The sequence below is a fragment of the Plectrocnemia conspersa genome, unplaced genomic scaffold (assembly GCF_051122295.1).
Source record: "Plectrocnemia conspersa isolate PC_06_02 unplaced genomic scaffold, ASM5112229v1 ptg000011l, whole genome shotgun sequence".
Taxonomy (NCBI): domain Eukaryota; kingdom Metazoa; phylum Arthropoda; class Insecta; order Trichoptera; family Polycentropodidae; genus Plectrocnemia; species Plectrocnemia conspersa.
The window spans coordinates 27,815,170-27,842,500 of record NW_028277175.1 but is presented as its reverse complement, the minus strand read 5'-3'; the positions used below and the strand labels follow the sequence as shown (position 1 = coordinate 27,842,500).

The following is a 27,331-nucleotide window of genomic DNA, read 5'->3' as shown; positions in this document are numbered from 1 at the left end:
GATAAAATTCAAGGTGGGGTAAATCCCTCTACCTGTATTCCCCCTCCCCGCAAACGATGTCTCTGGTCTGACTACTCTTAAAATACCACGAATTCACGTCTCCGACTCTATCATTAAGTTAGACTAATTCTGACTTTGACTCTGACTTCGATAATAATAGGAACATCTTTTTTATATATGCTTAAATATTTTTATACCAAATTTAAATATAACATTAAAATTTAATCTTGCCTAAAATATGTTTTGTTAGGACCAAAGAAACTCCTGTCTGCAAATTTCCAATTCGACTGACCGAAAGCCGAGTGTAGTTGTGACGGTGCTGCCCTCATGTGTCAATCGAGTGCAATGTCGTTTGCTTGTAACGGTCGTTTACGCGTGGGCGTCATTTGCTTAATAAATAACTACCACGATGGAACATTTTCCTAAATCTTTTAACTACGTCGAGGTTGACACTAAAACTTTTCGATGTGATATAAAGACGAACGAGGAAGCAGAGCGCTGGATAAAAGAATACAGTGCGTTATCCAGAACAAGTTGGAATTGTAAGAGTATGAAAAAAAACCCCACAAGATATATTTCACAGTAAGTACTCTAATTAAACTAATAATATAGATAACAGTTCTTATATACACATACATAATTATTGTAGCATTAGGAAAATATGTCATCATTCCCAAACCTGCAAACTTGACCCTTCAAAAAGAACGCATGGAAAATCAAAAAATTTCTATTGCAAAGCTGAAATAGACGTTCTTGTCAAAAAGGTGACTTGTGACACAATGAGGCGAGATAAATATCTGAAGGTAATTTCAATATGTTATTTTCCTTTTGATATATATAAATCATATTTATACATATATGAATTCTGTTCAAATTTTAAGGACGGATATCAAACGATAATACAGTTTATCGGAGACCATAGTCATCCTATATTAAACGCAGAGACATTATCTTGCTTGCCTCCATCTGAACATATCAAAAATAAGTTTTATGACTATTTTGATATGGGATTAAAGGTTGGCGAGGCTATGAGATACCACGAAGCTCATCTGCTATTAAAATATAATAATTGTAGCGTAGAAATGGCAGATGCATCAATTAACCCAAAAATGCGTACTGTTATTTATTTAAGGGAAAAATGGAGAGATTACACTTTAGGTCCACGTAACGACTGTCTCCAAGTAATTTATATTAAAAATGAATATGTTCGCAATGTTGTTTCTATGAATTAATATGTATTTATCAATTGCAGATTTTGAAAGAAAAGATACCAGTATATGAAAAAATATATGAGGAAACTATATCTAATGTTAAGGTAAATGAGAAAACTACATACATAATATATATTTAAAAATACCGATTTTTTAATACATATTTTAGTTGGAGGATGTAAAATTGGAATGTAATAACAGTGAAAATACAGAATATGTAGACGATATGTTAGAAATAGGTTAGAATTATTTTTTTATATTTTCTACTATTATATATCATATTAATGTATTTTAATTATTGTTTATGTTATGATTTTAGAAGAACATGATGTTAAAGATATACTTAGAGCGAATAATGTAGAAGATACAATTATGTCTCCCCAAATTTCGATAGCCAATATAAAAATACAAGTAATGTTCAAATATATTGTAATATTATCTATATCGGGACTTACAACTTATTTAAAATATTTTTTAGAAAGAAGAAACTTGTAGTGATGTTTGTGATTTTGAATGTGAAGATTATAAAAAAGCATTCAAAACTAAAGACAATCTTTCAGAAAATTTGTACAATATTCATAATGAAACCAGTCGCATTCAATGTACAATTTGTAAAAAGCCATTCGAAACTGAAGAAAATCTTTCAAATCACATGAATACTCATTACGATGACTTTGAATGTGGGAAACGTGAAAAAGTATTCGAAACTACAGGCAATCTTAAAACTCAGAGTGATTTGCATGACTTTCAATATCAAAAATCTAAAAAAGCATTTAATTTTAATTATGAGTTGTCAGCACATATGAAAATGCATAGCAATGTTCATGAGCTTAAATGTGAAAAATGTGACAAAGGATTCAAATCTAGAAAAAATCTATTACAACATATGAAACTACATAGCAATATTTGTAAATATGAATGCAAAACATGTGGAAAATCATTCAAATTGCAACACTATCTTTCGCGACATGTGAAAACTCATACGGATGCCCGTGACTTCAAATGTAAAATATGTGGAAAAGCATATAAAACTAAAAGCAACCATTCAGAACATATGAACTTCCACGACAAATCCAGAATCTTTGTATGCGCAATGTGTGAAAAAATATTTAAAACAAAAGGAAATCTTGTAACTCATATGAGAGCCCATAGTAATACGCGTGACTTTAAATGTGAACTATGTGGGAAAGCATTCAAAAGTAAAAACAATATTTCACATCACATGAAAACTCATAGCGACGACTGTGACTTTAAATGTGATAAATGTGGAAAATGTTTTAAAACTAAAGGCAATCTTTCAGAGCATAGCAAAACTCATACCGATGTTCGTATTTTCGATTGCCACATATGTGGAAAAGCGTTTAAAACTAAAGGCTATCTTTCAGATCATATAAAAACACATATAGTCCAGTCAAATAAGGCGAAATAAAGGCTAAACCTCGGAATGAAAGATACCAAGCTGAAATTTTGCACAGACCTTCGTTTTGATGTTCTAAGGACAGGGTGAAAAGTCTCATAAAATATCGTGTCTGCTAATCAAGATATCAAAGGTTACAAAATTTGTTTTTTTGCAAATATCTCTCGTTTTATGCGTTGCACGTCATTAGATGCTTCACAAAACTTGTAAAGCATAAAATTATCTACAAGTTTAGTAATAATATTTATTTTGTATCATTAACCGTTTTTGAGATATAGCGCGAAGAGTGGGAGGCGTACATCCGTTTATAGAATCCAGCGAGTATTTCTACCTGCTTAACTTGTGTATAAGCTTTGAAAAAGTAAACAAACGTGAAAAAAGTGGTCTCGGCAAGTCGTTTGTACCATAATTTTATTACTTTCTTCATTGTATTATTAGGAATTAAGAATGAAATATTGCTCGACAAGAAATTTGTGCGAAAAAATTGATAGAGTTGAGAGATGTCCTTACGGAGTATGTACCAGATGATAAGAAGATCATTTCCAAATTAAGAGAAAAATATTTAACTGATATTATAATTACAACGAAGATTGGATCATTCCCTATTTTTTCTTTTCGCGATGCTCAAGCTTAAATTTTATCCATAGCTTGGTATGAAAATAAAAAAGGCACTTCGGAAGAAGAACACTTGCGCGTAGTGGAAGCTGCTGCGGCGATTATTAAAGAAGATATTCGATCTTCTGTTGTTGAGACCAAGTCCTATCCGCCCCCGAGTAAAATATTAATGAAGAAATTCCGAAAACTTTATTACATTTTCTGCAAGAAGTTATTATAAAGAACAGAAAAGGAAAGACGGGGCATTTTAAAATGAAATACACAGCTATAAGTCATGCTATAATGACTTCCATACGAAAACGGTTTTTTTCTTCGCAGTTATTAATAGGCCTATCTGTATTTCTTCATAGAAGAAATACAGATAGGCCAAATATCCAAAAATATTTTTGGATATTTTGTCAAGTTTAGGTTTTTTCGCTTCATATAGTGATACTGTAAAATGTTAAATTTCAGCTGTTTATCACCCACAGCCTCGTAATCAACCATCAGAGTCAAGTGCCTTAGTACAGTATGCAGCGGATAATGCAGAAAAATATTTATACTCTTGATGGCTATAATACTGTTCATATAATGGGAATGATAAAAATAATAACTCCAAAATCTGAAGTTATATCCGATGACCGCATAAAGAAATTTACAACAAAAGCAAGTGCAAAGGAGTTAGCAGCACTATCACATATACCCTTTCTAGTGTATGAAAATCATGTCGTACCCGGATTGAGCAAGAGATTCAAGTTCAAAATTTTAATGATGTAGAAGAACTAACCAAACAAATATTTAATGTAGTTGATTTTTTGTGGATGTACGGAAAGTGGAAAAATATCTCACCGTTGCCAGGGTGGAATGGATTTATTGAACAACTTACAAAAAACAATGAGAACTTTGTAACTTCTCGGATTCTGTTTCTTACTTTTATTGATCATCCTGCGAGTAATATGGACACAATTTACACCACATTATAGTGTGCTATAAACACTGTCAAGAAACATGAACAAAGAACATGCTTAATAACTTTTGATCAGCCGTTGTACATAAAAGCACGTGAAATCGTAGCAGCTTCAGATGCTAACTCAGACTTGTTCAGAGTAGTTGTGAAACTAAGAGGCTTTCATATGCTTATGTCTTTTATTGGATGCATAGGCTATATAATGAATGGAAGCGGAATCAAGGAAGCTCTCAGTACAATTTATGCTTCGAATTCTGTCGACAAAATGTTGGATGGTCACGCTTTTGCAAGAAGTATCAGAGGCCATACGCTATTACTTTTTGCATTATCGATGATGATTTTTGAAGATATGGAGATTGAAAGTTATAAGGCTTTAGGTGGGTTCATTCAGCAGAAAACAATTTGCGATGCTTCCTATGAAACTGTGGAAGAATGTGCTGGTAACTCTGGCTCCGTAGTTTACATAGCGTTATCCTATAAACGGATGCGCGCTTCCCACTCCCCGCGCTATATCTCGAAAACCATTAACCATACGGAGAAATAAATTACAACAAACTTGTAGAAAATTTTATTTTCTATAAGTTTTGTTAAACATTTAATGACATGCGACGCAAAAGAGGCGAGATATTTGCAAAAAAACGATTTTTATGACCTTTGCCCTTTAATATCTTGATTAGCAGACACGATATCTTTTGAGACTTTTCACCATATATTTAGAACGCCAAAACAAAGGTCTGTGCAAAATTTCAGCTTGTTATCTTTCATTCCGAGGTTAAACCCTTATTTGACTGGACTACATAGCAAAACTCGTGAAATTCAATGCGAAAAATGTGGAAAAGCTTTCAAATTTAGATGTACGCTTACAGTACACATGAAAACTCATGAAAAAATTTATGACTTTGAATGTGAGATATGTGAAAGAGCATTCAAAACTAGAAATAATATTTTACGTCATATGATTATTCATAACGATATTCGTGAGAAACAAAACATTTAAAAATAAAAAATAATATTTCAACTTAGTACTAATATTTATTTCTATGTATAAATAATGTAAAATTTAAATATTTTATATCAAATTTAATACATTTTCTTACAAAATTACCATCTTTGATAATACTTATTCGCTTTCTATCCCCCTTCTCCTTCTGCCATCTCTTCAAGCTTTTATCAGTATAAGCTTTTAAATTTCAATAACTTTAATACAATTCAAATTTTGAATTGTATTAAAGTTATTGAAGTTCAAATAATTTTTATACGATTATTTGAAATTTTCTTGTTATTAAAAGTTTTTATTTTAGTGTCACTAAACAGATACATCAGGAGATAAAAACTCCACAATACAATTCCAGCAGAACAACTGTGAGAATAATCAAAGAAGCCTTTAGATCTTCGTGGATGTTATTTACATACATAATAATACTATTTTTGGATTTTATAGAAATGAGTAAAAACATATTGAATTTACTAATTTTATAATAATTTGATCGCAATTTTATCCATCTTCTAAAAGAGAAACGCATAAATCAAATACCGTGTGGGGGGCTTGTTTATACATATATTTTTTTAATCTATTATGGCTAAAACTTGGCGGCGCTGTGGTAACACTAACGTGACGGTGGCGAAGGGCAGCAGCATTCTTTGGCGGAATTCGACGGGAGTTGAAGTACGACGACGCATCGTCCATCAATCAATTTGATGCGTAAACTATATATTTTCAAATAAATATATAACATTGTAGCGGCCCAATCTGTGTCTAATTGCCACCCGTCACTATCCGTCCGCAAAAACACATTATGCAGAAATAAATAGAAATATTTGCAAAGCGACCTAAAACATCTGTATGATAAGCGAAATAGAATTAACCATGCGTCAAACAGGAAAAAATAATTCAAAATAGATCTGGATTCTAGATTCTCGCGTGAAAGTTAATAACAATTAGTCAGTAAAAATATGATATTTCAAGATTAAACTTGCAATTACCATATTAAATTAAAGCGTGACGCTTTACCTTTAGCATTCAATTATTTTTATTTTTATTTACCCCAAGTATATATATATATATATATATATATGTTTTAATCACATATCTTGATATGAATATAAAAATATAATATTAATTAATAATAATAACGCTTCCAATACGCCCCTAATAAATCATATTCGTAAAAGGAGTTTTAACTTTCACGCGCCCATTCTATACCGCTTGTCAGGGAATTTCGCAAGAGAGAGATTGGAGAGTATACCGGCGTTGAATATATCCCTTTTTCTCTCGCAGGTGTGCGAGCGAGATGCACAAGTCCGTGTGACAGAACGAGAAAGTTAGGTCAAGGTGTCTCACGCTCTGACTCGCTCTGACGCACGCATCAGACGGCGTTTCAATCGTACGCCAGTTATGTTTGTTTGTCGTCGGGAGAGTTACGTCGAAGCTCAGAATATTCCTGCGCTTCTGAATTATTTTTCTACTTAACAAGTATATATAATATTTTTCTTCGTTAAATATTTTAATATAAACTAATTTTAGTTTAAGTAATATTTATAGCGATGGCGATTCCGATGAATCGGACCTCGAATTTGAAGGTGTATAATTTTTATCGGATAATGAATACGTGATTGAAATGTTCGAATCGGAATCAGACAAAGATTATTACAATTACAAGGCAAGTACTTTTTACATTTAAATTTGAAATTATTATTTAGTACAACTTATAACAACTTTTCATTATTGATAGTTCATTTCAAACATGTCAGAATCATCGAGGTGTAACAAAAACATGGAACATTTGTATAGTGTAAGTATGATATTGTGGTGTTTTCAGTCTGCTAGGTTATTCTGGATAGTGATGTCCGAATTAGAAGTCCGGGTCTTGATTTTTAAATAGAAGTATTGGCGAATCTTGGTCCTGGTCCGTGTCAAGAAGGTAGCGTGGTCGAGATGTCTGCGGCGTTCGAGTTGATCCGGCAAAGTGTCGACAGGTGTTTTTGACCCCGTATGTTTCGGTCGGCTTCTTTGATTGATCAAGGGTGAGTTATCGAGCGATTTATTGTTACAGATCGCCACAATTTAACATTTTATTATGATAAAAAAATATAACAAATATATATTATTATGCAGGAAACTTTTTATATGTCGAATTTGGGGCATGTTTGGAGCTCACGTTCTCTATCTTCGCTTTCAGATGATTCTGGCTATGTGCATGACGGTAGCATATAACGATACCTAGAGACATATTATCACAGACAATTTTTTCACATCTATTCCTTTAGCTCAATATATATTACGAGACAATTTATTACTTACCGATAAATTGAGGGCCAACAAACCCGAAATATCAAAGGAGCTCTTGAGGGATAAGTTCAAAGAACTGTATAGTAGTAGTACGTTTGTTTTTTTCTGATAACATGTGTTTGGCGACTAATGTTTAAAAAAAATCAAACTGTTATGTTGTTCGGTACAAAAGTTTTTAACACAGCATACACAAACGACCACCAGTGATTAGTTTTTATAACAGAATAAAAGGCGAAGTTGATCTAGGAGACAAAATGTCTCGTAAATATTCTTGCGTACGGACGGCAAGGCGGTGGTCATTCAGAATATTTATATACAAATAATTGAGAAGCGCAGGAATATTATGCTCTTCGACATAAATTTATCAACGCCAGGCAAACAAATACTGACGCATGTTTGAAATGCCGTCTGATGCGTGAAGCACCTTGCCCTAGCTCTCTCGCTTTATTGCACGCACTTTTGCATCTCGCTCGCATATGTACCAGCAAATCCGCGCAATAGAAAATACTCACCGTCTGATACATTAACCCATCGTTCTTGCGAAATTCTCTGACAAAGCGGTTTAGCATGGGCGCGTGAAAGTTAATTGGTTACTTAAAATAAAAGTAAATTATATGGATAGATGAGGGAGAGGGGCAAAATCGCTAAAACGATTTTATTTAAATACTAAGTAAGCAATAACCTTCAAAACTTTGTTCATCCCTGTGTAGAATAATAATTATTTGAGTTTAACAATGCTCGCTTTTTTAGGTGTTATGTTCAAAATTGAACTGTCAAAAATCTAAAGTTCAACAGTCATCTGACATGCTTCAATAGTTAATTGAAATTACTATTACATACAATTAAAAGTAAATATAAATTATTATTATTATTACACATATTATAATATCAATTTCACTATATATTTTTACATTAAATAGCTAATGCTTAAATATAAATTGACATGCTTATTCTTAAAATTGTGCGCAATGTAGCTATAAAAATTGATATTATGTAATATATAGGCGGAATTTTCAATCAATATAATATAAATCTTTAAACCAACTATTTTATTTAGCAAATCTATCAAATATTGCATTCATTTCAAAGTATCGTACAATTTTTAGTTGCCGTAGGCAAACTGTAAATATTTTCGACACCTTTTAGCTCTTCTGCTCTAAGTGCTAAATATGTATCTTCATCCCGTTTGACCAACCATTCAGGTAGCGGTTTGTTCCAATCTGCCGGAGGTTCACTTTTTTCCGTCCACACGTCATTTTCATAGTGTGCTTTTAATCGTGCATTTTTTCTTACGCATTCGCTATCGATAATCTCCATCTGTTAAAATTATAAAAATAATTTAAAAAATTGGAACATATAAATTTAAATATTTGACACGACCTTAGCTTTAATATCTTGGGTGTCTGTCCATTTGACACAGTTTTGATGATCTCTCTTCCATTGGTTGCAATCTAATGCTTCACCGTATATGAAATACTGATGTAATCTGCCTCTCACGCTTGTACATTCTTTATATTCTTCTTTATATATTCTACACGGTCGTATCTAAAACCGTGTGTATTCATTTTCAACTTATAGGTTAAATGTTTTAGGTTAGTTTCAACAATTCAATTTATTTCAATGCATCAATACCATCCATTCCTTGTCTTCCGATGGTATCGTAACTCTATCAATAGCGTATCTTCTAGTAATTTTTTCATTTTCTTCAGTCGCCTTTTGCTCAGCTGTCATGATTTAAGAAACAATTTTGGTCTAAATACTATTATATTCGAGCATAACACGGAATGCAATTAAGTATACGCAATATTATTAATGTTTAATTGTGTATTTATTTCATATTAAATTCGAAAGAGAAACACGTAGTTTTAACCTATTTAGCTATTTTAAAATTTATTTTTTAATGATGTATATATTATGTCACTGGTTTTACGTAATTTTTTATACCCCCCCCCCACCCCCACTCTTCATCTATGTCACAAGTTTTCATTGAGCCAGATTCCTGTTTGTTTTACAAAGATTTAAAGGTATATCATGCATTCCCATTTTAATTTTATTTTAAACAACTTTTGTTGTTGTTGAAGTTTATAACGATAATACACATGAATAGCAAACGCATTTTAACCGTGTAATTAAACATATTTTGATTGCAAATGATATATTTGGTGCCATCTTATAGTCTTCGTATAGAAAGCAGGGACATAATTTCAGATATTTCCAACGGAAGACGAAAGTTGGCGAGTCAGTGGTAATTTTTTTAATATTTTCATTTCATTAAGATTCGTAGTATTTAATTAAATGACATGCATTTTCATAGCCAATTCATTAACCCCCCCCCCCCAAATGACGTCCCTGATAGAAAGTAGCGAATATGTGTTAGTAGCAATTACGCGCGAGTATTAACTTAAATAAAGTTGCTGGAAAGCAAAAAAGTAAAATGCCTTTTCCAAAAAGAAAATAATATCTTACAGTGTACCACAAGGGTCCAAATTAGAACCATTGTTGTCTATAATATATGTACATATTTTATTGATATGATTAATATTATAAAAAATATGTAAAATACATCTGTTGGCAGATGACACTTTAATTTGTTGCATAGGTGATAATAAGAAAGTTGTAGATAAATTAAATAATGAATTACATATAATAGAAACATGGTTAAAAAATAATGTACTTAAACAAAATGAGAATAAAACTAAATGCATGTTTATTAATTGTGAATATATGTCAGATAAGAATATAAAAATTGTTGATAATATAAAATATTTAGGAGTAAGTTTAGATAAAAAAAATTTGAAGGAGCATTGTAAATACAGAAAAATAGCTATATTATCTAGTATGAGAAATATGTTAAGTATAAATACAAAATAAATAATCTATTAAATTATTATATTGCACCACTTATATGCTTAATAAATTAGATAAGATAATTTAAAGATAGATAAGTATATGAAAACAAGTCCGTCAGGGAAATATTGTACGGAGGTGTGAACTTGTATAATTATATTCCTAGGACAATTCGCAAATATAAAAATGTAGCGGGTTTTAATGGAATAAAGAAACTCCTTCATGCATTAAGAAATCAATTATAATAATTAAGTGTCTTTTTATATTATATTTGTTAAGCGTATAAATAATTAGCTATATTAGCTAAATAAATTAATAAAATAATAAATAATGACAATGTTGCATTCATCATCACTACAACGTGTTCTATATCAACACATTATGTTTAAAAATAGATTTATTATGCATTATCATGGTGACACAAACTATATTTTTGAACTCAAGCGTAAAAACTAATCTATTACTTTTATCTTTATTTCAGATAGGTTTACTTTGCCTCATTTCTAAATAGTCTTCATTCTTATTCAACATGTGTATTCTATTCATCTATGTCGGAGGTGAAATGAATTGCAAATATAAATTGATCTTGGCTAGTAACAGGGATGAGCATTACAATCGCCCGGCATCCGTGGCTTCACGGTGGCTTGAAGATAAATCTGTAATTGGTGGTATGTCTATTTTGAGAAATATTTTCTCTTCACTATGTTCACCTAAATATTTTTTAGGAAGAGATATGGAACCGGGACATGAAGGTGGAACTTGGCTTGCTGCAAATACAACTAGAAAACGTGTAGGCGTTCTTTTAAATTTACCTGGTGTTCCATTCAATAAAGACGCATTAGGTAAATCAATTATTATATCAATAAACATATATTAAGAGTAATTATTATTGGTTTATCCATCATATAAAAGGTAGAGGAGCCGTTGTTTCTGATTATATCCTCGGAGAAATGCCCACTAGGGAATATCTGCAAAGATTCATAGATATTGAATACCGTCCGTTTAACTTAGTTACTCTAGAGTTAAAGTATGTATTATTAGGTATAATTACATTAAATTTATAAATGTTTTATTGTATTATATTTTGCAGTGGAAACTCTTGCGGAGTAAACTTCTTTTCAAACTTTGATAAGAAGTATTTAACTTACAATAAAGGTGTATTGGGATTCAGCAATAGTTTGCCCGATACTCCGTTGAAGAAAGTAACAGCAGGATGCAAAAGATTCGAAGATGTCATGAAAGAGTACGGCGATAGTTATAGCAAGAAAGACGATATGATAAACGAGCTATTGAATTTGCTGAAATGGGAAGAGTTGTATGTATTATTTAACACATTTACCACTAACTTGAAACAATAATTATTTATGTGTAGACCAGAGAACAGTGAGCCAGTCGGTAGTGTTTTTTTTTTAAATATTTTCACTTCATTCGGATTCATAGTATTTCATTAAATGAAAATTTTCTAGCAAAATTTAAGGGAATCCCTGATTAGAATATACGTCAAAAGCAATAAAATCGTGCCGTCGCCTTCGCAGTAGAAACGCTTCGTTATCTAGACTTTTTATAACATTATTACGACTTACAATAACTGAGAATCTAATGAAGCATATCTAAACAGACTTTTGACCAATAAGAGAGTGCAAAAAACAATTATCCCTTCTCAGAAGTCAAAAATTCACGTCAAAAGCAATAAAATCATAACGTTGCCGTCGCAGTGGTAACGCTCGGTAACGAGCGTTTCCACTGCGATGGCGGTTTCTAGCCCAAGTCGTGAAAAATACTTTTATTTGTAAAAAAAAATATAAAAATGAAGATATTATTTTCAGGCATTTACCAGATGAAGTATTGACGAATAGGAGTTCTTCAAATTCTAAAGAACTAGCGGCAGTGTTCGTTAAGTTGCCTGAAAAAGAATATGGAACAAGGTAGGATTTTTGCTTTATCAAGTATATATTTTAAACTAAGCATTTTTTAATTCAGAACTCATACAATAATTCTTATCGATATGGAAGACAATATGGAGTTTTGGGAATGGACAAAAATTCCAGAACAAACTGAATGGTTAAGTACTTATATTAAACAAGTATAATCGTTCTAGTAATTTTAAGATTTTCTAGTCTTGATAAAGACTGAAAAATATATTTTTTTATATTCTTTATTATTTTATTAGAGGGAATTTATGTAGTGTAATTAATAATACAATCAATCGTTGTTAATAAAGTTTATTTTATAAAAATGCTAACATTGCTGTTTCGATCCTAAAAAACATCATCAAATACAGTAGGTTTATTCAAATTAGTATCCGTATCAAACTCTAAAGCGAACCCGAGCAATTTAGGCACTGATAAAACAGTGCCTGATATGATCTTCAAGAAGAGAGTTTCTTGTCTATCTTTATAAGTAATCTGAAGCCTTTTACTTATATAATCATCGCTCACCGATACATTACCAATTTCTATGTAAGTTTTATGGAAAGGTGAATACATTTGAAAGCTCACCCTCAAACTTTCCCATTTGTATAGTTTATCTGCTGATACATAACATACTCTAAACGGATAATCGATCTGTTTATAAATATCTGTTACGTCAGATATAATTTTATCTAATTCTTTGTTTAAAACTGTATCATTATTGGCTACGGCTACGAATATTTCAATCGCTGATGCTTGACTGACTTCGAATAAACCTAATCGAGATTTTTCAGGCACTGGTTTGTATTGTCTGCCGAAAGAATAATACCGCAAAGGCAGTTGATTAAACGGTATTATGTTACGCATGAAATAAGCTGCATATGCGAATAAAGAACTTCCACCGGTCAAATGTAACCTTCGACTCTCTTTCATTGGTGAATTTTCATTATGATGCAATATAAAAACATCATCAGGATTCAAATGATCCGTACCGCATCCTTCGACTATAACACTTTTAACAAAATCAGGATTAGAAAATTGAACATAACCTTTATTTCTCAAATTATCGCTGAAGAAGAATTTTGCCTGTAATTCATATAAAGCGGCATCGTTCTTTAAGTAATAATTATAAGGACTTGTGAATGATATTAAATCAAGCTTAGTGCCAATATCTAAATGATTATATGATTTAATTGGATTAGAACTTTCCTTATGAGTAGTTATAATTGTTTCGCTATCGGACGTTCTAGGATGTAAAACATTGGGAAAAGAAAGCGCTTGTAACATTACATCTTCTTCGACCGACCAAAGTGCATGTTTTAAATTTTTACAATCTTCCCTAACAATCTGCAATTGTATTTTATATTTTTCAATGTTTTCAAGATCATTCGCATTTTGTAACTCGGCTATTGTATCATCGATTAAATTCTTACGCTCGATCAAATTGTTTTTAATATTATTTACCGTCAAGAAGAAGTTAGCCAAATCTTTAAACTGCTCAAGTTTAACATCACATTTACGCAGTTTAGTATTTTTACCAATGTTATCAATATCGTTTAAACAATGTTTTAAATCGATACTCGGTCTAACGGTGACACACGTATCAGTAGCTTTACTGCCGACTATAAACAACGCAGAGCAATAATTCCTACAATTAGACAGCAACAGTCTTTTAAATGCAACACCTTTATAAAGAACCATTTTTAAACGAATGATCACAGAGTCTCCTTCTCGGTCACTTCCTCCATCTTATTATCCTCATCTTTGGATTTAGATGGCTGCGTTTCAATCTTCCTCCTCTTGGCGAATACGAAATTTCCGTGTCCGGCGGCTTTCTCCGATTCTTCAATGCTATACGGCTCTAATTCCAAAGCTTTCAATCTTCTTTTGTGGACCTTGGTTTTGAAGTGATCGTCAAGGGCGTGCTGGTCGATAAAGTATCTCGCGCAATGTAAACAGTAAAACTGTGCGGCTCCAGTTTTTTCAACATCCACTTCTTGATTAAGCAATTTCTCTGCGGTATCTAAAACAAAATTTTAGGTTATGTCACGTCGATCTCGTGTCGGGAAAGTTTTATCGACCAAAACGACGATTAAATAGAAAAATGTGTTTATTTACCTTTTGCTAAGTCTTTATCTATTTGATCGAGGTCCTTAGTTCTGTTCTGGACCTTCCAGCGCTTTTTCAGATGAGTATCACCGAAGTGGTATTTCTTACGTTTATATGTCATGGCGGCGAGTTGACAAGTGCCCTAACAAACATTTTGTTGGCCATATGTAGACAAAAAACACGGATTTAAAGCAGTTTTTGACATTTTTAACCCTCCGATGGTCGCAAAACTAAATATAACACCTCGGGTCACAATGCATCTGACAGATACACTTTTAATTTTTAATATTATTCACTTATAAAAATAAAATCACAATTATTTACTATATGATTAACTTACAATCCTAAACTTAAAGAAAAAGAGAAACATAATTAAACTTTTGATAAAAACTAACTTGTACATTTTAACATTAGTCTATGAGCATTTAAAATATTTACACAAGTATTTTTATTTATTTTAATCAGAATCAATTTTATCTTTTAATTCAGAAACATTGTAGCAGATTTTGCAAGCATTAACAGTGTTTCAAGCACATAAATATACTACATTTTTTACATCTATATTTTGTCATTCGTGATATTTTATTTTTTTTGTATAAGGTATACAACATTTTTTTCTTACTTTCGGAAACATTTCGATCGTCTTTATTTTTAGTTTGCTTGCTGGTTGATGTAGAAGGATTTATTTTTTCTAATTTTAATTGGAGATTCGTCTGAATTCTAGTTTTAATCCACTTCGTCGTTGTAGATGACCTTTCGTTAACTCATTGGAAAGTTTTCTTACAAAATATATCTTCTACTTTTTACAAGCTGATTATTTCCAAAAGAAATATATTATAAGAAATAATATTTAATATTAAAAATTGAAAAAAAAACGCAAATCACAAACATATCACGAACGGTCGCACTGCATCTCACAGATGCTTTGCACTCAAATAACCCACGGGTGATCACGCAACGAAATCGCTATGATGACTAACAGATGTGTTATCCAGATCTAGGAAGCTATGAAAGAATGCAGTATCATAGGCAAAATAACATAAGGGTGGCAACGAAAACACATGCATGTATTGAATGCATTGCGATCATCGGAGGGGTAATTACAAAATTTTATTTATTCAAATATATAAAATAAGACATAACGATAATATAATCAGGGACGCCCCGTGGGTATTAGCAAGTAGGCTGACTAAGAGCGGCAAATTATAATAGAACAAGTTTTGAAAATGTTAAAATATTCTTAACTCACGAATTTAGTTTACAATATATTGCATCAAGTAACATGCATTTTTTTAGTCAAATTCATGGAGAAAAGAAAATTCCGTCACCGGTACCTTCTCCTTAAACGACGTCCCTGTTTAGAATTTATGGCAAAAGCAAGAAAATCGTTGTGTCGCAGTGGCTACATTCATATTAAGATTTTTTAAAACAATATTATGACTTACAATAAGTGAGAATCGAATGAAGCATATCTAAACTGAATTTCGACAAATAAGAAGGCGCAAAAAACAAATATCCACGTCAAAAGCAATCAAATCGTGCCGTCGCCGTTGCGGTGGAAGCTCTCAGTTATCTAGCATTCAAATAAAGACTTTTTATAACAATATAACGACTTATATTAAGTGAGAAACGAATAAAGCATATTTAAATCAAATTTTAACAAATAGAAGAGCGCAAAAAACAATTATCCTTTCTCAAAAGTCAAAAATATACATCAAAGGCAACAAAATCGTCCCTATCACAGTGGAAATGTTCGGTTATCTAGCGTTCATAATAATACTTTTATAGCAAAATTACAACTTACAATAAGTGAGAATGTAATGAAACATGAAGAGAATGTAATGAAACGAATTTTAACCAATAGCAGAGCGCAAAAACAATTTTACCTTTTCAGAAATCAAAAGCCCACATCAAAATCAATAAAATCGTGTCGTTGCCATAGCAGAAATAAACGCTTGTTATCTAGTTTTGATTTTAAGACATTTTATAACGATATTACGACTTCTGATCTTACGACTATATTACATTCCCCATACGACGCAGACGGCACGATTTTGTTGCTTGTGACGTGAATTTTTGACTTCTGAGAAGGTATAATTGTTTTTGCGCCCTCATATAGACCAAAATTTGGTTTGAATATATTTTAATTTGAAATGATTTTTTTTCAATTATTAAAGAAAAATAATAAAAGAGCATATTATTTTGATAATTTATTGATTATTTATACTACAAAAAACGCAAGTATAAATACAAAACAGGAATTGTATAATTATATTATATAAATAAGAATACATCTTATATTTTTGCTATGAAAAATAAGTTAAGGACGAATGGGTATATTTTCAATTTTCTTAGTGAATATTCCTGCCGTTGAGCATAATCACTTGCTTTCTTTTGATGTTGGCTTAATTGCGAGTTCATTCTCGTCTTTTCGTCGACTACATTTATTATTTATTACCGGAAAAATATGATGGGGTTCTATTAGTTGATTGTTTAATACATTTTCGATTGTAATATCATATTAATGAAATCGTTTTCAGGGTTTTCTTTATTAATTATTTTTGTATCAGATTCAAAACTATCTAAATTAGAAAAAAAACGTTCCAATAAATCTTGCTTATTATATAAATATAGTTTTTGGGAGCAACTTCATATATATTATAGGTTTTATTAGCAACGTAAATACAAATGAACCAAATAGAATAAAGCAAAACAAGAATTAGGTATCAGAAAACCACTGAAAAAAAATACAAAGCATACATATACTAGATATAGTGAACTCAAACTGGCAAAAAAACTACAAGACTATACAAATTAATCACAATTACACTACGAATAAAAACGTCATTTATGGATGGGAAGGAGGGGGCTTTTGTCCAAAAAAATGCATGTCATTTAATAAATCTTAAAGAAATTGAAACATTAAAAAAACTACCACTGACTGACTAAATTTTGCCCTCCCCCGGGAAAAAGCTGAAATGATGTCCCTGATTCTAAGCCGGAAATTCTCGGGTTATACTTTAAAGAAAATCTTAAAAAAACAGTCTCAAATCTAATCCGAAAATATTTTTAAAATATGTAATTTTATTTAAATCATACCAGAGTACATTTTCACCGGTAGAAATATATTTTCATCAGTGAAACTATAATTTATCTGGAAGGTGCTAGTAAAATTATATGATTTTAATCTTTTCATACGTAGTAATATTTACATTTACATACTTATTTATTTACGTGCGATTTATAAATGTTACAGTGAATGTGTATTTTTCAGTGAAATTATATTTTCACAATGAATTCATAGTGAAATCTAAATACATTTTCACCAGTAGATAAATATATATTTATACAAACGAAAATATAATTCAACTGATATGCTGCTCTAAAATTTCTATAAAACTCAATTTGAGTCGTAAAACATTCATTTGCTGTTCAAACCCAAACCAAACCTAATAAAAGTTCTAGAACTTTCATTAGATCAAGTATAAAATACAAACTATGCCAACTCATCTCTCAGGGGAAAATAAGCGGAAGAAGTACAGACAGACGCCTCTCTCTGGAAAAACTGAGATAACGTCCCTGACTACGAATTTATTATAATATTAAAATATGTAATAAAAAATATAATCTTTGTTCAATCTCTGTTCAAGTTTTTCATTACTTTTGTTTAAAGCGTTGATCAGGTTGTCCCATTTGTCTTTACGTATTTTTGTTACATTTACAAAAATGTATAACTAAATTAATGATAATTTCACTGTTCTTTCGATGTTTGTTAAAAGTAGTCACATCAATGATGCTATTTAGTAATGGGATATTTTTTATTTCGATGTTTTCAACCCTTCTGTATTCTTCAAACATTGCTCCAAACGACTATAATCTATTTAGTACCCTGCAACAGTTGTAGGGTGGAAAAAAATATTTATAAAAACGGATATAAAAAACGCCATCAAAGAATTCATTGAGTCCAAAAAATACATTATTTTTCGAATTAATTAACATGTTGAGAATACTTGTAGGAAAAGATGGAGAATATATAATTTAGTAAAAGTATTCAACGATTTAATTTTTTACTCATTTAACCTGCACCTTAAAAAACGCAAAGACTTATGGAACAAGTTGATACTTTACTTCTAGAGTATGTCTTTAGAGTACTGTTTTTTCGATACATTTGCCAGTGATTTATATTTGAGTGCTTTTTCACGTTCAAAATCACGAACAACACTATGAGTTTTCATATGGTTTGAAAGTTTGCATTTATGTTTGAAGGCTTTTCCACATTTATCACATTCAAAGTCACGAACATCGCTATGAGATTGAATATGTTTCGAAAATGAGGATTTATGTTTGAATGATTTCCCACATTGTTTACATTCAAAGTCACTAACATCGCTATGAGTTTTAAAATGTCCTAAAAGTGAGGATCTATAATTGAACGCTTTTCCACATTTGTCACATTCAAAGTTACGAAGATCATTATGACTTTTCATATGTACTGAAAATGAGGTTTTAATTTTGAACGCTTTTCCACATTTGTGACATTCAAAGTCACGAACATCACTATGGCTTGTCATATGTCGTGAGAGGTGGGCTTGACATTTGAATGCTTTTCCGCATTTGTCGCATTTAAAGTTACGAATATTACTATGAGTTTTCATATGTACTGTAAGGCGGGCTTGACATTTGAATGCTTTTCCACATCTCTCACAATCAAACCCACGAACGTCACAATGAGTTAGCATATGCATTGCAAGACTGTTTTTATACTTTAATGCTTTTCCGCATATCTCACATTTAAAATCACAAACATCTTTATGAATTACCATATGTCGCGAAAGAAAGATTTTATATTTGAATGCCTTTCCACATATTTCACATGCAAAGTTATAAATATCATTATGAGTATCCATATGTACTGAAAGCCGGTCTTGAGATTTGAATGATTTTCCACATTCTTCACATTCAAAGTGAGGAACATACCTATGAATTTTCATATGTACTGAAAGACGGGCTTGACATTTAAACGCTTTTCCACATTTCTCACAACCAAAATCACGAACATCGCAATGAGTCAGCATATGCACTGCAAGGCTGTTTTTATACTTCAGTGCCTTTCCGCATATATCGCATTTAAAGTTACGAACATCCACATGAGTTACCATATGTCTTGTGAAATTATTTTTTTGGTAGAATCCTTTTCCGCATTTTTCACATTTAAAGTCACGAACGTCGCTATGAGTTTTCATGTGTTGTGAAAGATGGTCTTGGCATTTGAATGCTTTTCCACATTTTTCACATCCAAAGTCACGAACATCGCTATGTGTTTGCATATGTCGCGTAATACACGTTTTTAAATTGAATGCTTTACCACATTTGTCACACTCATATTTACAAGAATCACTATGCGTAAGTTGAAATTTAGTACATTTTTTCTTTTTTGGTATCTAAAAATAAAATTTTATTAGATATGTTGTAAAAATCGAAATACATTGAATTCAATATCTATTAAATTATTACTTTAGTGGCGTTGTCAATTTGATGAGAAACGTTCACTTCAGTTGTATTCGACTTGAGCACGTCTTTAATATCGTGCATTTCTGAAATCATATAATAATTAATAATTTAAATGTATCGATATGCTGTGTTATTCTAACCGTATTCAAACATGTTGTCTACGTTATCTATGTGTGTATCTTCGCTGCTATCGTATTCGCGTTTTGCATTTGAGGGCTTGAAAAGGAAATATTATTTAAGATCACATGTGTTAGTTAACAATTGTTATAGAAACATATCATTACTTCGACTTTACACTGAATCGTGACAGTGGGAGCAGATGTTTCTTCGTCATTCTTCATGTCAACTTCTGCAAATACAAAGTTTAATACTTCAATTTTAATGATGAAAATATAATAGGTTTCATTCTAACTTTTATTACAACGAATTATAGAATGTAACGATTTATGGCTTTTGTATTTCTACTATAAATCTATCTAAAACATATTCAAAGAAGACAAAAATGGCTTTTGTTTTTTCACAAACTGACATGATTTTATTGTTCTTTAAAATGTAACTCCATCGTTTACTACAAAAATATAATTTTAGTCCTCAATTCGCAAGTTTGCGTTTCCTGAAGATATGTTATAAAATATCAAAAGAGGCAATTAAATAAAAAGGCCATATTGGAATTTTTGTTGGATGAAGATATCACGAAAGTCATCACGAAAATTGTTGTTCAATGAGGACAAAGGAAGACATTTTTATGAGGAAGACGTCTGATCACCAAGTTTAAGAAATAATAACCAAATTTGAAGTAAATGTAGAAATAAGAAAAAAAACATGTGGAATATAATAGTCCTTCTTGCGGCCAGCTGTGGGTTGATTCCATCAGAAAATCAAAACAAAGCAATTATTTACCAGTTTTGATAAACGCCATTATTATTAAACGTCAAGCTGACAGTACACGTCAACAATGTTTGATCCATAAACTACAAATTCTTGAGCATGACAAATATTAAGGATATAATGTGTTTCTATTTTTTAATTTATGAAAATACATTTATTGCAAGATATATTTTTTTATTTAAAAATACATATATAAAAGTGTGTTTTTCGAATTGGCTACATTCTTTCCAGCGACAGCCAATTTGACAGCTGACAGCTGGTTTGTGCGCATTTGGTTTGCCATTTTACCATGAATAGGCTTATGCCAGAACAATGCTTGCATATGGAGCAAATTTATTTCGAAAATCGTGGTTCAGTTCGCGAAACTTACTGCGCGCTACGTACATTTTACGGTCGACATAAACGTCCATACGAGCAAGTACTTCGTATAACCATGGATCGTTTTAGCACCACGCATACTCTAATTGATAATACGTATCCGCAGAGATGTCGTACAGTGCGCACAGTAGTTGTTTCTGATGTGGAGCGTAATATTGAGGAGGACCCGAATGAGTCCACAGAAATTGGATCTGTGTCCATCTATTTTATGTAAGATTTTATTTTCAGATTACAAGATCCAGCTCATGCAAGAATAGAAGCCACTTGACCATCGCTTGTACGTTCGGTGAATGGGCCGAAAACGAGATTTCTCTTGATTTTCATTTTCACCACAAAATTTTGTTCAGCGATTAGGCTTATTTTTGGTTGAATGGCTAAGTCAACAAGCAAAATTGAAGCATTTAGAGTGAAGCAAATCAACAAGCCATTATTAAGATGCCGTTAGCTCCACAAAAAGTCACTTTTTGGTGTAATCATTGGTCAATATTTCCTAAAAAAAATTATGCTAGTCAGAATGTTACAGTCATTAGAAAGCGCCGTAGATCCATAATTACTAATTTTTTCGTTTCCTAATTGAATAGCATTAACGTGATAGAGCTTTGGTTTTAACATACCACACAGTGCGCAACACAATCAATTTATTGAAGGAAAAATTTCGCGTAATGGACCTATGAAATGGCCTCGAAGATCGTATGACGTAACATATGTAAAAATAAATGTAAAAATAACCAAAATAATATTTTTTTAGCTGTCCCGGCTGTAGGGTATCATAAATATGGTAAGCCTATTTATGAGGATTTATGTTATTATCCTTTTCTTTTTCCCAGGGCTTTTTATTAAAAACTGTTATGAATATATGTTCTCGTAGAAAATTGTATAATGCCAAATAGTGGACAATCTTTTTACTTGTGAGCATTTCCAGTTACAGGTTCTGGAATATCATTGAGCAACCTGTTCAAAGCGGGTTTTTATGTCAGTTCCAGCAAAAACAAACGCAATTGCTATCTCGCTATATCAGTATCCTTCTAGTTAGTTTGATTAATTTTGTATTCTTTAAGTAGTTTTTTAATTTGAATAAAATATTTTATGCGTAATTGCGTTACTTTTGTTTTATATCATTTTAATGCATAGTGTGTAATCTGTATTTTAGTAAAACAGTTTTTTTTAATAAAACGATCGATTATTGAATTTAGCGAAAAAGTCATCACTCGTTAGCCTTGCGCGAACATACGAAATCCGACCTTACAATTTAGAGGTCAGTCGAGTCAAAGCTTTGGAGTTGTCGGTTCCTCTTCGTCTCTCTGCGATGGCTACTCACAAGATTGTTATGGTTCGCCACGGCGAAAGCCAATGGAATCAGAAGAACCTTTTCTGCGGATGGTTCGACGCTGACCTCAGCGACAAAGGTAACGAATTTACATCGAAAATCTTACAAATTCGCCGGTGAATGATCCTACATGCTATATTATTGCACTAAAAATAAACCTAAAACAACCGATATTTAAAGAAAATGTACGTGTCTATAATCAGTAATATATTATAATTCATCATCATACGTGTTTGACCCCAGAAGGTCACCGATATCATGTTTTTCATACACTTGTATGGAAATAGTTCAATGTTATTGATGGATAATAAAAATTTTATTTGATATATTTGAAATATATATATTTTTATGTACAACTAGTCATGAAATAGAAACATATAATATAATTTAATATAGCTATGTAGTTGAACTCTTAGAGGAGATTAAAAATATAAAGGTCATTATTGCTGCGAGAGCTAAAAAATGTCATTTCGAAAATTTTGTTCAAAGACTGAACATTTTTTGAGGAGAAGAAATTGTTATGGAAGCTCAAAAGAAGTTTTTTTTTGGAAATTGTTGTTCGAGGAGGACGTCTTGTCACCTTATATCATATAAGCGATAAGCGCAGTTAATGTGTTCTCTTCTTGCCAGTTATTTTAGTTTTAGTCATTTTTGAGTGAAACAAAGATTAATTTTAAAGAGCATACGAAACTTAGTCTAATCGATATTATAACTCCTTTTTGAGCATAGTGTTAGATAACTCTAGTCAAAACATAAGATTCTAAAATCAAAATGTCACTATTCGTCGACTAGATATCGGAATTTCAAATTTATTGTGTGTGCCTCAAACACACACTAACTCAAAATGCGGAAGACATATTTGATCTTGCCTTGTATTATTATTACCAATTTTTTTTTATACAAGTCAGTTTTATCACTGCCACCACCGAGATCGCACACGTTTACGAACACACATAATGACACAATTTGGCCCTTACATAAAATTCATCTTAACACTCAACGAACCGACGGGTGCTTTATTTGTGAAAGCTGCTGTTACTTGCTGAGAACCTTGTGCAACATAAGAGTTATTACAAAGAAATATGAAAATAAAATATGAAATATGAATTAAAAAACCAAAAAAATTTCATATACTAAAATTATTTTATCAGTAGTTTTCAATCTAATATTTAGAAATTCAAATAAATAAAATAAAAAAGATACTTATTAAGAATGTTGGCGCTATGCTCAGAAACCAATGAATATGAACTCTGCTGCGTTAGGCCCTAGGGCTACGAAAGTGACCACAAAGTTTTGCTACATAAGTATCTTAAAATTTAAACTGGTTAGGTGACAGTGAGCGAGTGTTGGTCAGAACATTTAAATTATTTGTGTAAGGTAAATTTTATTGTAAATTTTTATAATCCTCTTTTTAAGTAGATATGCTGCTGAGAGTTATTCACGGGGTGTTCACTGTTCTGGCCGGCGTTCGCTCACACTTAATTTGTTTAAATTTTAAAACCTCGGAAATGTGACGCAGCAGTTAATTGTGATTTTTAACCAATGTTTGGGGAATAAATATGCGCATGGCGATAAAACTGAGTTTTAAATTTTAAAATGTATTAATGTGGCAAAACGTTGTTGACCACCACAGGGTGATCTGTCAATAGAGAGTATTTAATTTAATTTTATATTATACAGGAATAGCCGAAGCTCACGCTGCTGGCAAAGCTTTGCTCGCCGAAGGAATCAAATTCGACATCGCCCACACCTCAGTCTTGAAGAGGGCTCAAATCACACTCCAGACAATTTTAGAAGAGTCTAACCAGACGGGCCTTCCCGTCAACCGCACGTGGCGTTTGAACGAGCGTCACTACGGTGGACTCACCGGTCTCGACAAGGCTCAGACGGCTGCAAAGTATGGAGAGGAACAAGTGCACATCTGGCGTCGCAGCTTCGACGTCCCCCCGCCAGCCATGACTTCCGAACACGAGTATTATGACACCATCGTTAAGGACGAACGCTATAAGGACTTGCAGCCTGAAGAGTTTCCCATGTTTGAGAGCTTGAAGCTGACGATTGCACGCACTCTGCCATATTGGAACGACGTGATCGTACCACAAGTGAGTATCCATTCTTGTTACTCTTTCTGAAACTAGTGGTTGATAGTTGATACACTTACAATACTCTCCATATCAAAAGTACCACTGTTAATGCAAAAAATACACGAATGACTAAGCTTAGTGAAAGACCGAAGAGTGAAGGAGTAGGGCAGTGATGGTTTGTTTAATAGGACAATTTAAATGAGCAGTATATAAAATAATTGTTCCATAAAACAAATTTAATAAAAAATAATAGATTGAACAACATTTTGTTTGTAGTGTGCACTAAAACGAATGATTTGTGCATTGGCGTTTAGTTATTAAACTCTTGTTACCAATTTATATAATCCTCTTTTTAAGTAGATTCGTTGCAGTTATTCATGGGGTGTTCACCATTTTGACCAACGCATCATAACTTGTCACGTTATGGCCAATGCCATCCAGTGTGTCACCCATCCAGTACTTACCATGCCCAATGGTGCTTAACTATGGTTGTTGGCTACACCAATGGAATGCTAATGCACAAATCATTCATTTTAGTGCACACTACAAATAAAATGTTGCTCGCTCTATTTTTTATTAAACATAGATACATTTATTTAATGCTCATTTTTTATTATTGTAATGCAGAAACAATTCGTTTTAAAGGATTTATTTAAATATACACATCTTTTAAAATAATTCTCTGTTAAATCACACCTTTGTATAATTTGTGCACACAGTTTGTTGTTCCTGACCTCTCTTTTAAATGCTATATTTATATATTCAGATCAAAGAAGGAAAGACTATCATCATTGCTGCTCACGGAAACAGTCTTAGAGGAATCGTCAAGCATTTAGATAGTGAGTATTTTATGTAATTTTTAAATAAATTTATTTACAAAGATTTTCTCTTTGACTTATTTATCTCTTATTTTTAGATATCTCCGACGCTGGAATCATGGAGCTGAATCTCCCGACTGGAATTCCATTCGTCTACGAATTAGACGATAACATGAAGCCCGTCGTTTCCATGAAGTTCCTGGGAGACGAAGAGACAGTCAAGAAGGCCATGGAAGCGGTCGCCGCTCAAGGAAAGGCCAAGTGAAGAATCTAAGTCATAAAATCAATTATATTAAATGTTGGCATTATAGAATTTAATTTATTTATAATGAAGAAGAAAAAAAAAACGCATTTGACATTCAAGTGTTTGCTTTATTTATTTGTAATAACGTTGAAATTTCGTTGTGAATAAATGTAATAATAAATATTACGCCTCCGGTAGATTTTCTTTCAAATCCACAATCATTTCTTCGTAATCCATCAGTTTGGTAGAATCCTTTGGCTTGTTTTCATCATTGAACTTCTTACCGGTGTATGCCGAATCTTTGAAACAACGTTGTTTCGAGTGACTGAAGTTGAAGTTGAAAGTTTTGGGTTTATCGTTGATATCGCTATTCAACGATTTTTCAGAGCTAACTGTACTTTTATGCGATAAATTCTTTTTTTTAAAATCTTTTTTATATCTGTGATCAAATCTGAAGTTATGCGGAAACTTATGCACTTTCAAGCAGTGATCTTTCCTCTCTGCCGGATTTGAAAATTTGATCTTGCAAGTTTCCAAGAAGCATGCATACTAAAAAAATGTTGTAAAATAAGTTTCAAGTAACATTGATCGTAAGATTAAACGTTAGGATACTTACGGAAGGTTGTTCTTCTGCGAGCACCGCAAAGAATGAATCGTGATTTTCAGCTATATGCAAATCAAGCAGATGTGATGTTGGTAAGCTCTTTTTACAAGTGCAACATTTATAACGATGAACTGAAATATAAATAAAGCTGTTATGAAATAACATATTGGTTTGGAAGAAGACGCTCATAATTTAAAAATATGAAACAAATGAAAAGTCAGTGTTTTAACGTTCAAGAGAGAAAACAATAATTTTCTGTATGTATATTTATATCCATATCTATCTGACGCTGCTTCACTTAACGAATAAGTTTAGATGATAAGACTTAAAATGAAAGATGCTGTCGTTTTGAATCAAAACAAATCCAGCAAAGGTATGTGACTCACCAGAATTGTAATGCGCATCAGAATCGTTCATGCTTTTAAATTCAAATAGACAACCAGGAACACTACATGTTATGCTCTCGCTAAAAAAATACAACATATTAATTGTTTGCAAGATTAAAATTATTCAAAATTTCTAATTACGACGTGTTGCTCTCCGCTCTATCAGTTTCGTATATTTCAAAAGTTTTCTTCATCTCGTCGAGCGTTTTGTTCGATTCGAAGAAAGGATCATCGTAAAATCTTCTACCAACTCCCAAATTAGATAATATTGTGCATACATCAGTCGGTACATTCATTTTTAACAACAATCTGGAATATAACCGGAATAAGTATTATAAAAGACTTCTTTCTTTGAAAAAGTATCGCCAGTTTTAGCTACATACCTGATTTCGACAGTGACAATAACTCGAGGTTATAATGACATTTGTAAGTTTAACGATAATGTTGCCATTAAAAATATATATGTGACGTTTGATTTTAACGAAAATATTAGGTGTGGCATAAAAAGTTTTATAAAAGGTATTATTTATTATTGAATATTATAATTGTAATTCACCTCTACAGTGATGTAATATCAAACTATTTATGTAACGAAATATTAGACTCAAATAATACGAACCAAACCAGCTCTTCGTATCTGACATTAAATGTATGGTTATTATCCGTTCTTATATATCAAGCATCAGAGCCTTCTTTTAGGAGCGTTGGGATACGATTCGCTGAGTTCTCGCAAAAAGTTGTGTATCG

General features: G+C 32.0%; 8 protein-coding genes across 11 annotated transcripts; 3 read left to right on the top strand and 5 right to left on the bottom strand.

The window, feature by feature from the left end:
• Window positions 1-250: 250 nt before the first annotated feature.
• LOC148230154 (uncharacterized) lies at window positions 251-3,175 on the top strand. 3 transcript variants are annotated; one of them, XM_088196698.1, is made up of 8 exons: window positions 251-582; window positions 650-803; window positions 882-1,016; window positions 1,076-1,181; window positions 1,253-1,315; window positions 1,381-1,450; window positions 1,531-1,622; window positions 1,690-3,175. In XM_088196698.1, the coding sequence occupies exons 4-8, from the start codon at window positions 1,083-1,085 to the stop codon at window positions 2,638-2,640; spliced, it is 1,275 nt and encodes a 424-aa protein (XP_088052824.1). In that variant the 5' UTR covers window positions 251-582; window positions 650-803; window positions 882-1,016; window positions 1,076-1,082; the 3' UTR covers window positions 2,641-3,175. The 3 variants fall into 3 exon arrangements, with proteins under 3 accessions (XP_088052824.1, XP_088052823.1, XP_088052822.1); XM_088196697.1 differs by having other exon boundaries at window positions 270-582; window positions 882-1,181; window positions 1,534-1,622; XM_088196696.1 differs by having other exon boundaries at window positions 270-582; window positions 882-1,181.
• Window positions 3,176-8,230: 5,055 nt separating this feature from the next.
• Tango2 (transport and golgi organization 2) lies at window positions 8,231-12,567 on the top strand. Its single transcript, XM_088196712.1, has 7 exons — window positions 8,231-8,326; window positions 10,807-10,993; window positions 11,051-11,167; window positions 11,238-11,352; window positions 11,416-11,640; window positions 12,152-12,250; window positions 12,306-12,567. Exons 2-7 carry the CDS (start codon window positions 10,855-10,857, stop codon window positions 12,412-12,414), a joined length of 804 nt encoding a protein of 267 aa, XP_088052838.1. The 5' UTR covers window positions 8,231-8,326; window positions 10,807-10,854; the 3' UTR covers window positions 12,415-12,567.
• On the bottom strand, window positions 8,509-9,270 carry LOC148230153 (synaptic plasticity regulator PANTS). Its single transcript, XM_088196714.1, has 3 exons — window positions 9,111-9,270; window positions 8,859-9,023; window positions 8,509-8,795 (listed from the first exon to the last, which is right to left on the bottom strand). The coding sequence occupies exons 1-3, from the start codon at window positions 9,207-9,209 to the stop codon at window positions 8,562-8,564; spliced, it is 498 nt and encodes a 165-aa protein (XP_088052840.1). The 5' UTR covers window positions 9,210-9,270; the 3' UTR covers window positions 8,509-8,561.
• Window positions 12,532-13,936, bottom strand: Slimp (Seryl-tRNA synthetase-like insect mitochondrial protein). The gene has a single exon (XM_088196706.1). The coding sequence runs from the start codon at window positions 13,934-13,936 to the stop codon at window positions 12,584-12,586; it is 1,353 nt and encodes a 450-aa protein (XP_088052832.1). The 3' UTR covers window positions 12,532-12,583.
• LOC148230150 (zinc finger protein 593 homolog) lies at window positions 12,532-14,483 on the bottom strand. Its single transcript, XM_088196716.1, has 2 exons — window positions 14,354-14,483; window positions 12,532-14,258 (listed from the first exon to the last, which is right to left on the bottom strand). The coding sequence occupies exons 1-2, from the start codon at window positions 14,463-14,465 to the stop codon at window positions 13,951-13,953; spliced, it is 420 nt and encodes a 139-aa protein (XP_088052842.1). The 5' UTR covers window positions 14,466-14,483; the 3' UTR covers window positions 12,532-13,950.
• A 2,058-nt stretch (window positions 14,484-16,541) lies between these two features.
• Window positions 16,542-20,816, bottom strand: LOC148230149 (uncharacterized). The gene is made up of 5 exons (XM_088196702.1): window positions 20,756-20,816; window positions 20,140-20,204; window positions 19,996-20,071; window positions 19,859-19,938; window positions 16,542-19,785 (listed from the first exon to the last, which is right to left on the bottom strand). Exons 1-5 carry the CDS (start codon window positions 20,772-20,774, stop codon window positions 18,475-18,477), a joined length of 1,551 nt encoding a protein of 516 aa, XP_088052828.1. The 5' UTR covers window positions 20,775-20,816; the 3' UTR covers window positions 16,542-18,474.
• A 1,563-nt stretch (window positions 20,817-22,379) lies between these two features.
• Pglym78 (phosphoglyceromutase 78) lies at window positions 22,380-25,778 on the top strand. The gene is made up of 4 exons (XM_088196682.1): window positions 22,380-22,527; window positions 24,129-24,550; window positions 25,299-25,371; window positions 25,449-25,778. The coding sequence occupies exons 1-4, from the start codon at window positions 22,428-22,430 to the stop codon at window positions 25,613-25,615; spliced, it is 762 nt and encodes a 253-aa protein (XP_088052808.1). The 5' UTR covers window positions 22,380-22,427; the 3' UTR covers window positions 25,616-25,778.
• Window positions 25,702-27,050, bottom strand: l(2)k10201 (zinc finger protein 511 lethal (2) k10201). Of its 2 annotated transcripts, none has more exons than XM_088196683.1 (5): window positions 26,968-27,050; window positions 26,726-26,893; window positions 26,585-26,664; window positions 26,211-26,329; window positions 25,702-26,143 (listed from the first exon to the last, which is right to left on the bottom strand). In XM_088196683.1, the coding sequence occupies exons 2-5, from the start codon at window positions 26,878-26,880 to the stop codon at window positions 25,778-25,780; spliced, it is 720 nt and encodes a 239-aa protein (XP_088052809.1). In that variant the 5' UTR covers window positions 26,881-26,893; window positions 26,968-27,050; the 3' UTR covers window positions 25,702-25,777. The 2 variants fall into 2 exon arrangements, with proteins under 2 accessions (XP_088052809.1, XP_088052810.1); XM_088196684.1 differs by having other exon boundaries at window positions 26,729-26,893; window positions 26,968-27,038.
• Between the last annotated feature and the right edge of the window lie 281 nt (window positions 27,051-27,331).

Excerpts from the sequence above, each read along its gene's own strand:
- LOC148230154 (XM_088196696.1), top strand. The coding sequence starts at position 410 with ATGGAACATTTTCCTAAATCTTTTAACTACGTCGAGGTTGACACTAAA. Across the intron at positions 1,182-1,252 it reads CACGTAACGACTGTCTCCAA|ATTTTGAAAGAAAAGATACC; the intron begins GTAATTTATATT and ends TATCAATTGCAG. Across the intron at positions 1,316-1,380 it reads AAACTATATCTAATGTTAAG|TTGGAGGATGTAAAATTGGA; the intron begins GTAAATGAGAAA and ends TACATATTTTAG.
- LOC148230153 (XM_088196714.1), bottom strand. The coding sequence starts at position 9,209 with ATGACAGCTGAGCAAAAGGCGACTGAAGAAAATGAAAAAATTACTAGA. Across the intron at positions 9,024-9,110 it reads CGGAAGACAAGGAATGGATG|ATACGACCGTGTAGAATATA; the intron begins GTATTGATGCAT and ends ACACGGTTTTAG. Across the intron at positions 8,796-8,858 it reads CCCAAGATATTAAAGCTAAG|ATGGAGATTATCGATAGCGA; the intron begins GTCGTGTCAAAT and ends TAATTTTAACAG.
- Tango2 (XM_088196712.1), top strand. The coding sequence starts at position 10,855 with ATGTGTATTCTATTCATCTATGTCGGAGGTGAAATGAATTGCAAATAT. Across the intron at positions 10,994-11,050 it reads AGATAAATCTGTAATTGGTG|GAAGAGATATGGAACCGGGA; the intron begins GTATGTCTATTT and ends AATATTTTTTAG. Across the intron at positions 11,168-11,237 it reads ATTCAATAAAGACGCATTAG|GTAGAGGAGCCGTTGTTTCT; the intron begins GTAAATCAATTA and ends ATCATATAAAAG.
- Slimp (XM_088196706.1), bottom strand. The coding sequence starts at position 13,936 with ATGGTTCTTTATAAAGGTGTTGCATTTAAAAGACTGTTGCTGTCTAAT.
- LOC148230150 (XM_088196716.1), bottom strand. The coding sequence starts at position 14,465 with ATGACATATAAACGTAAGAAATACCACTTCGGTGATACTCATCTGAAA. Across the intron at positions 14,259-14,353 it reads AGATAAAGACTTAGCAAAAG|ATACCGCAGAGAAATTGCTT; the intron begins GTAAATAAACAC and ends ATTTTGTTTTAG.
- LOC148230149 (XM_088196702.1), bottom strand. Across the intron at positions 20,072-20,139 it reads CGATTCAGTGTAAAGTCGAA|CCCTCAAATGCAAAACGCGA; the intron begins GTAATGATATGT and ends TTCCTTTTCAAG. Across the intron at positions 19,939-19,995 it reads AGACAACATGTTTGAATACG|AAATGCACGATATTAAAGAC; the intron begins GTTAGAATAACA and ends ATATGATTTCAG.
- Pglym78 (XM_088196682.1), top strand. The coding sequence starts at position 22,428 with ATGGCTACTCACAAGATTGTTATGGTTCGCCACGGCGAAAGCCAATGG. Across the intron at positions 22,528-24,128 it reads CGCTGACCTCAGCGACAAAG|GAATAGCCGAAGCTCACGCT; the intron begins GTAACGAATTTA and ends TATATTATACAG. Across the intron at positions 24,551-25,298 it reads ACGACGTGATCGTACCACAA|ATCAAAGAAGGAAAGACTAT; the intron begins GTGAGTATCCAT and ends TTATATATTCAG.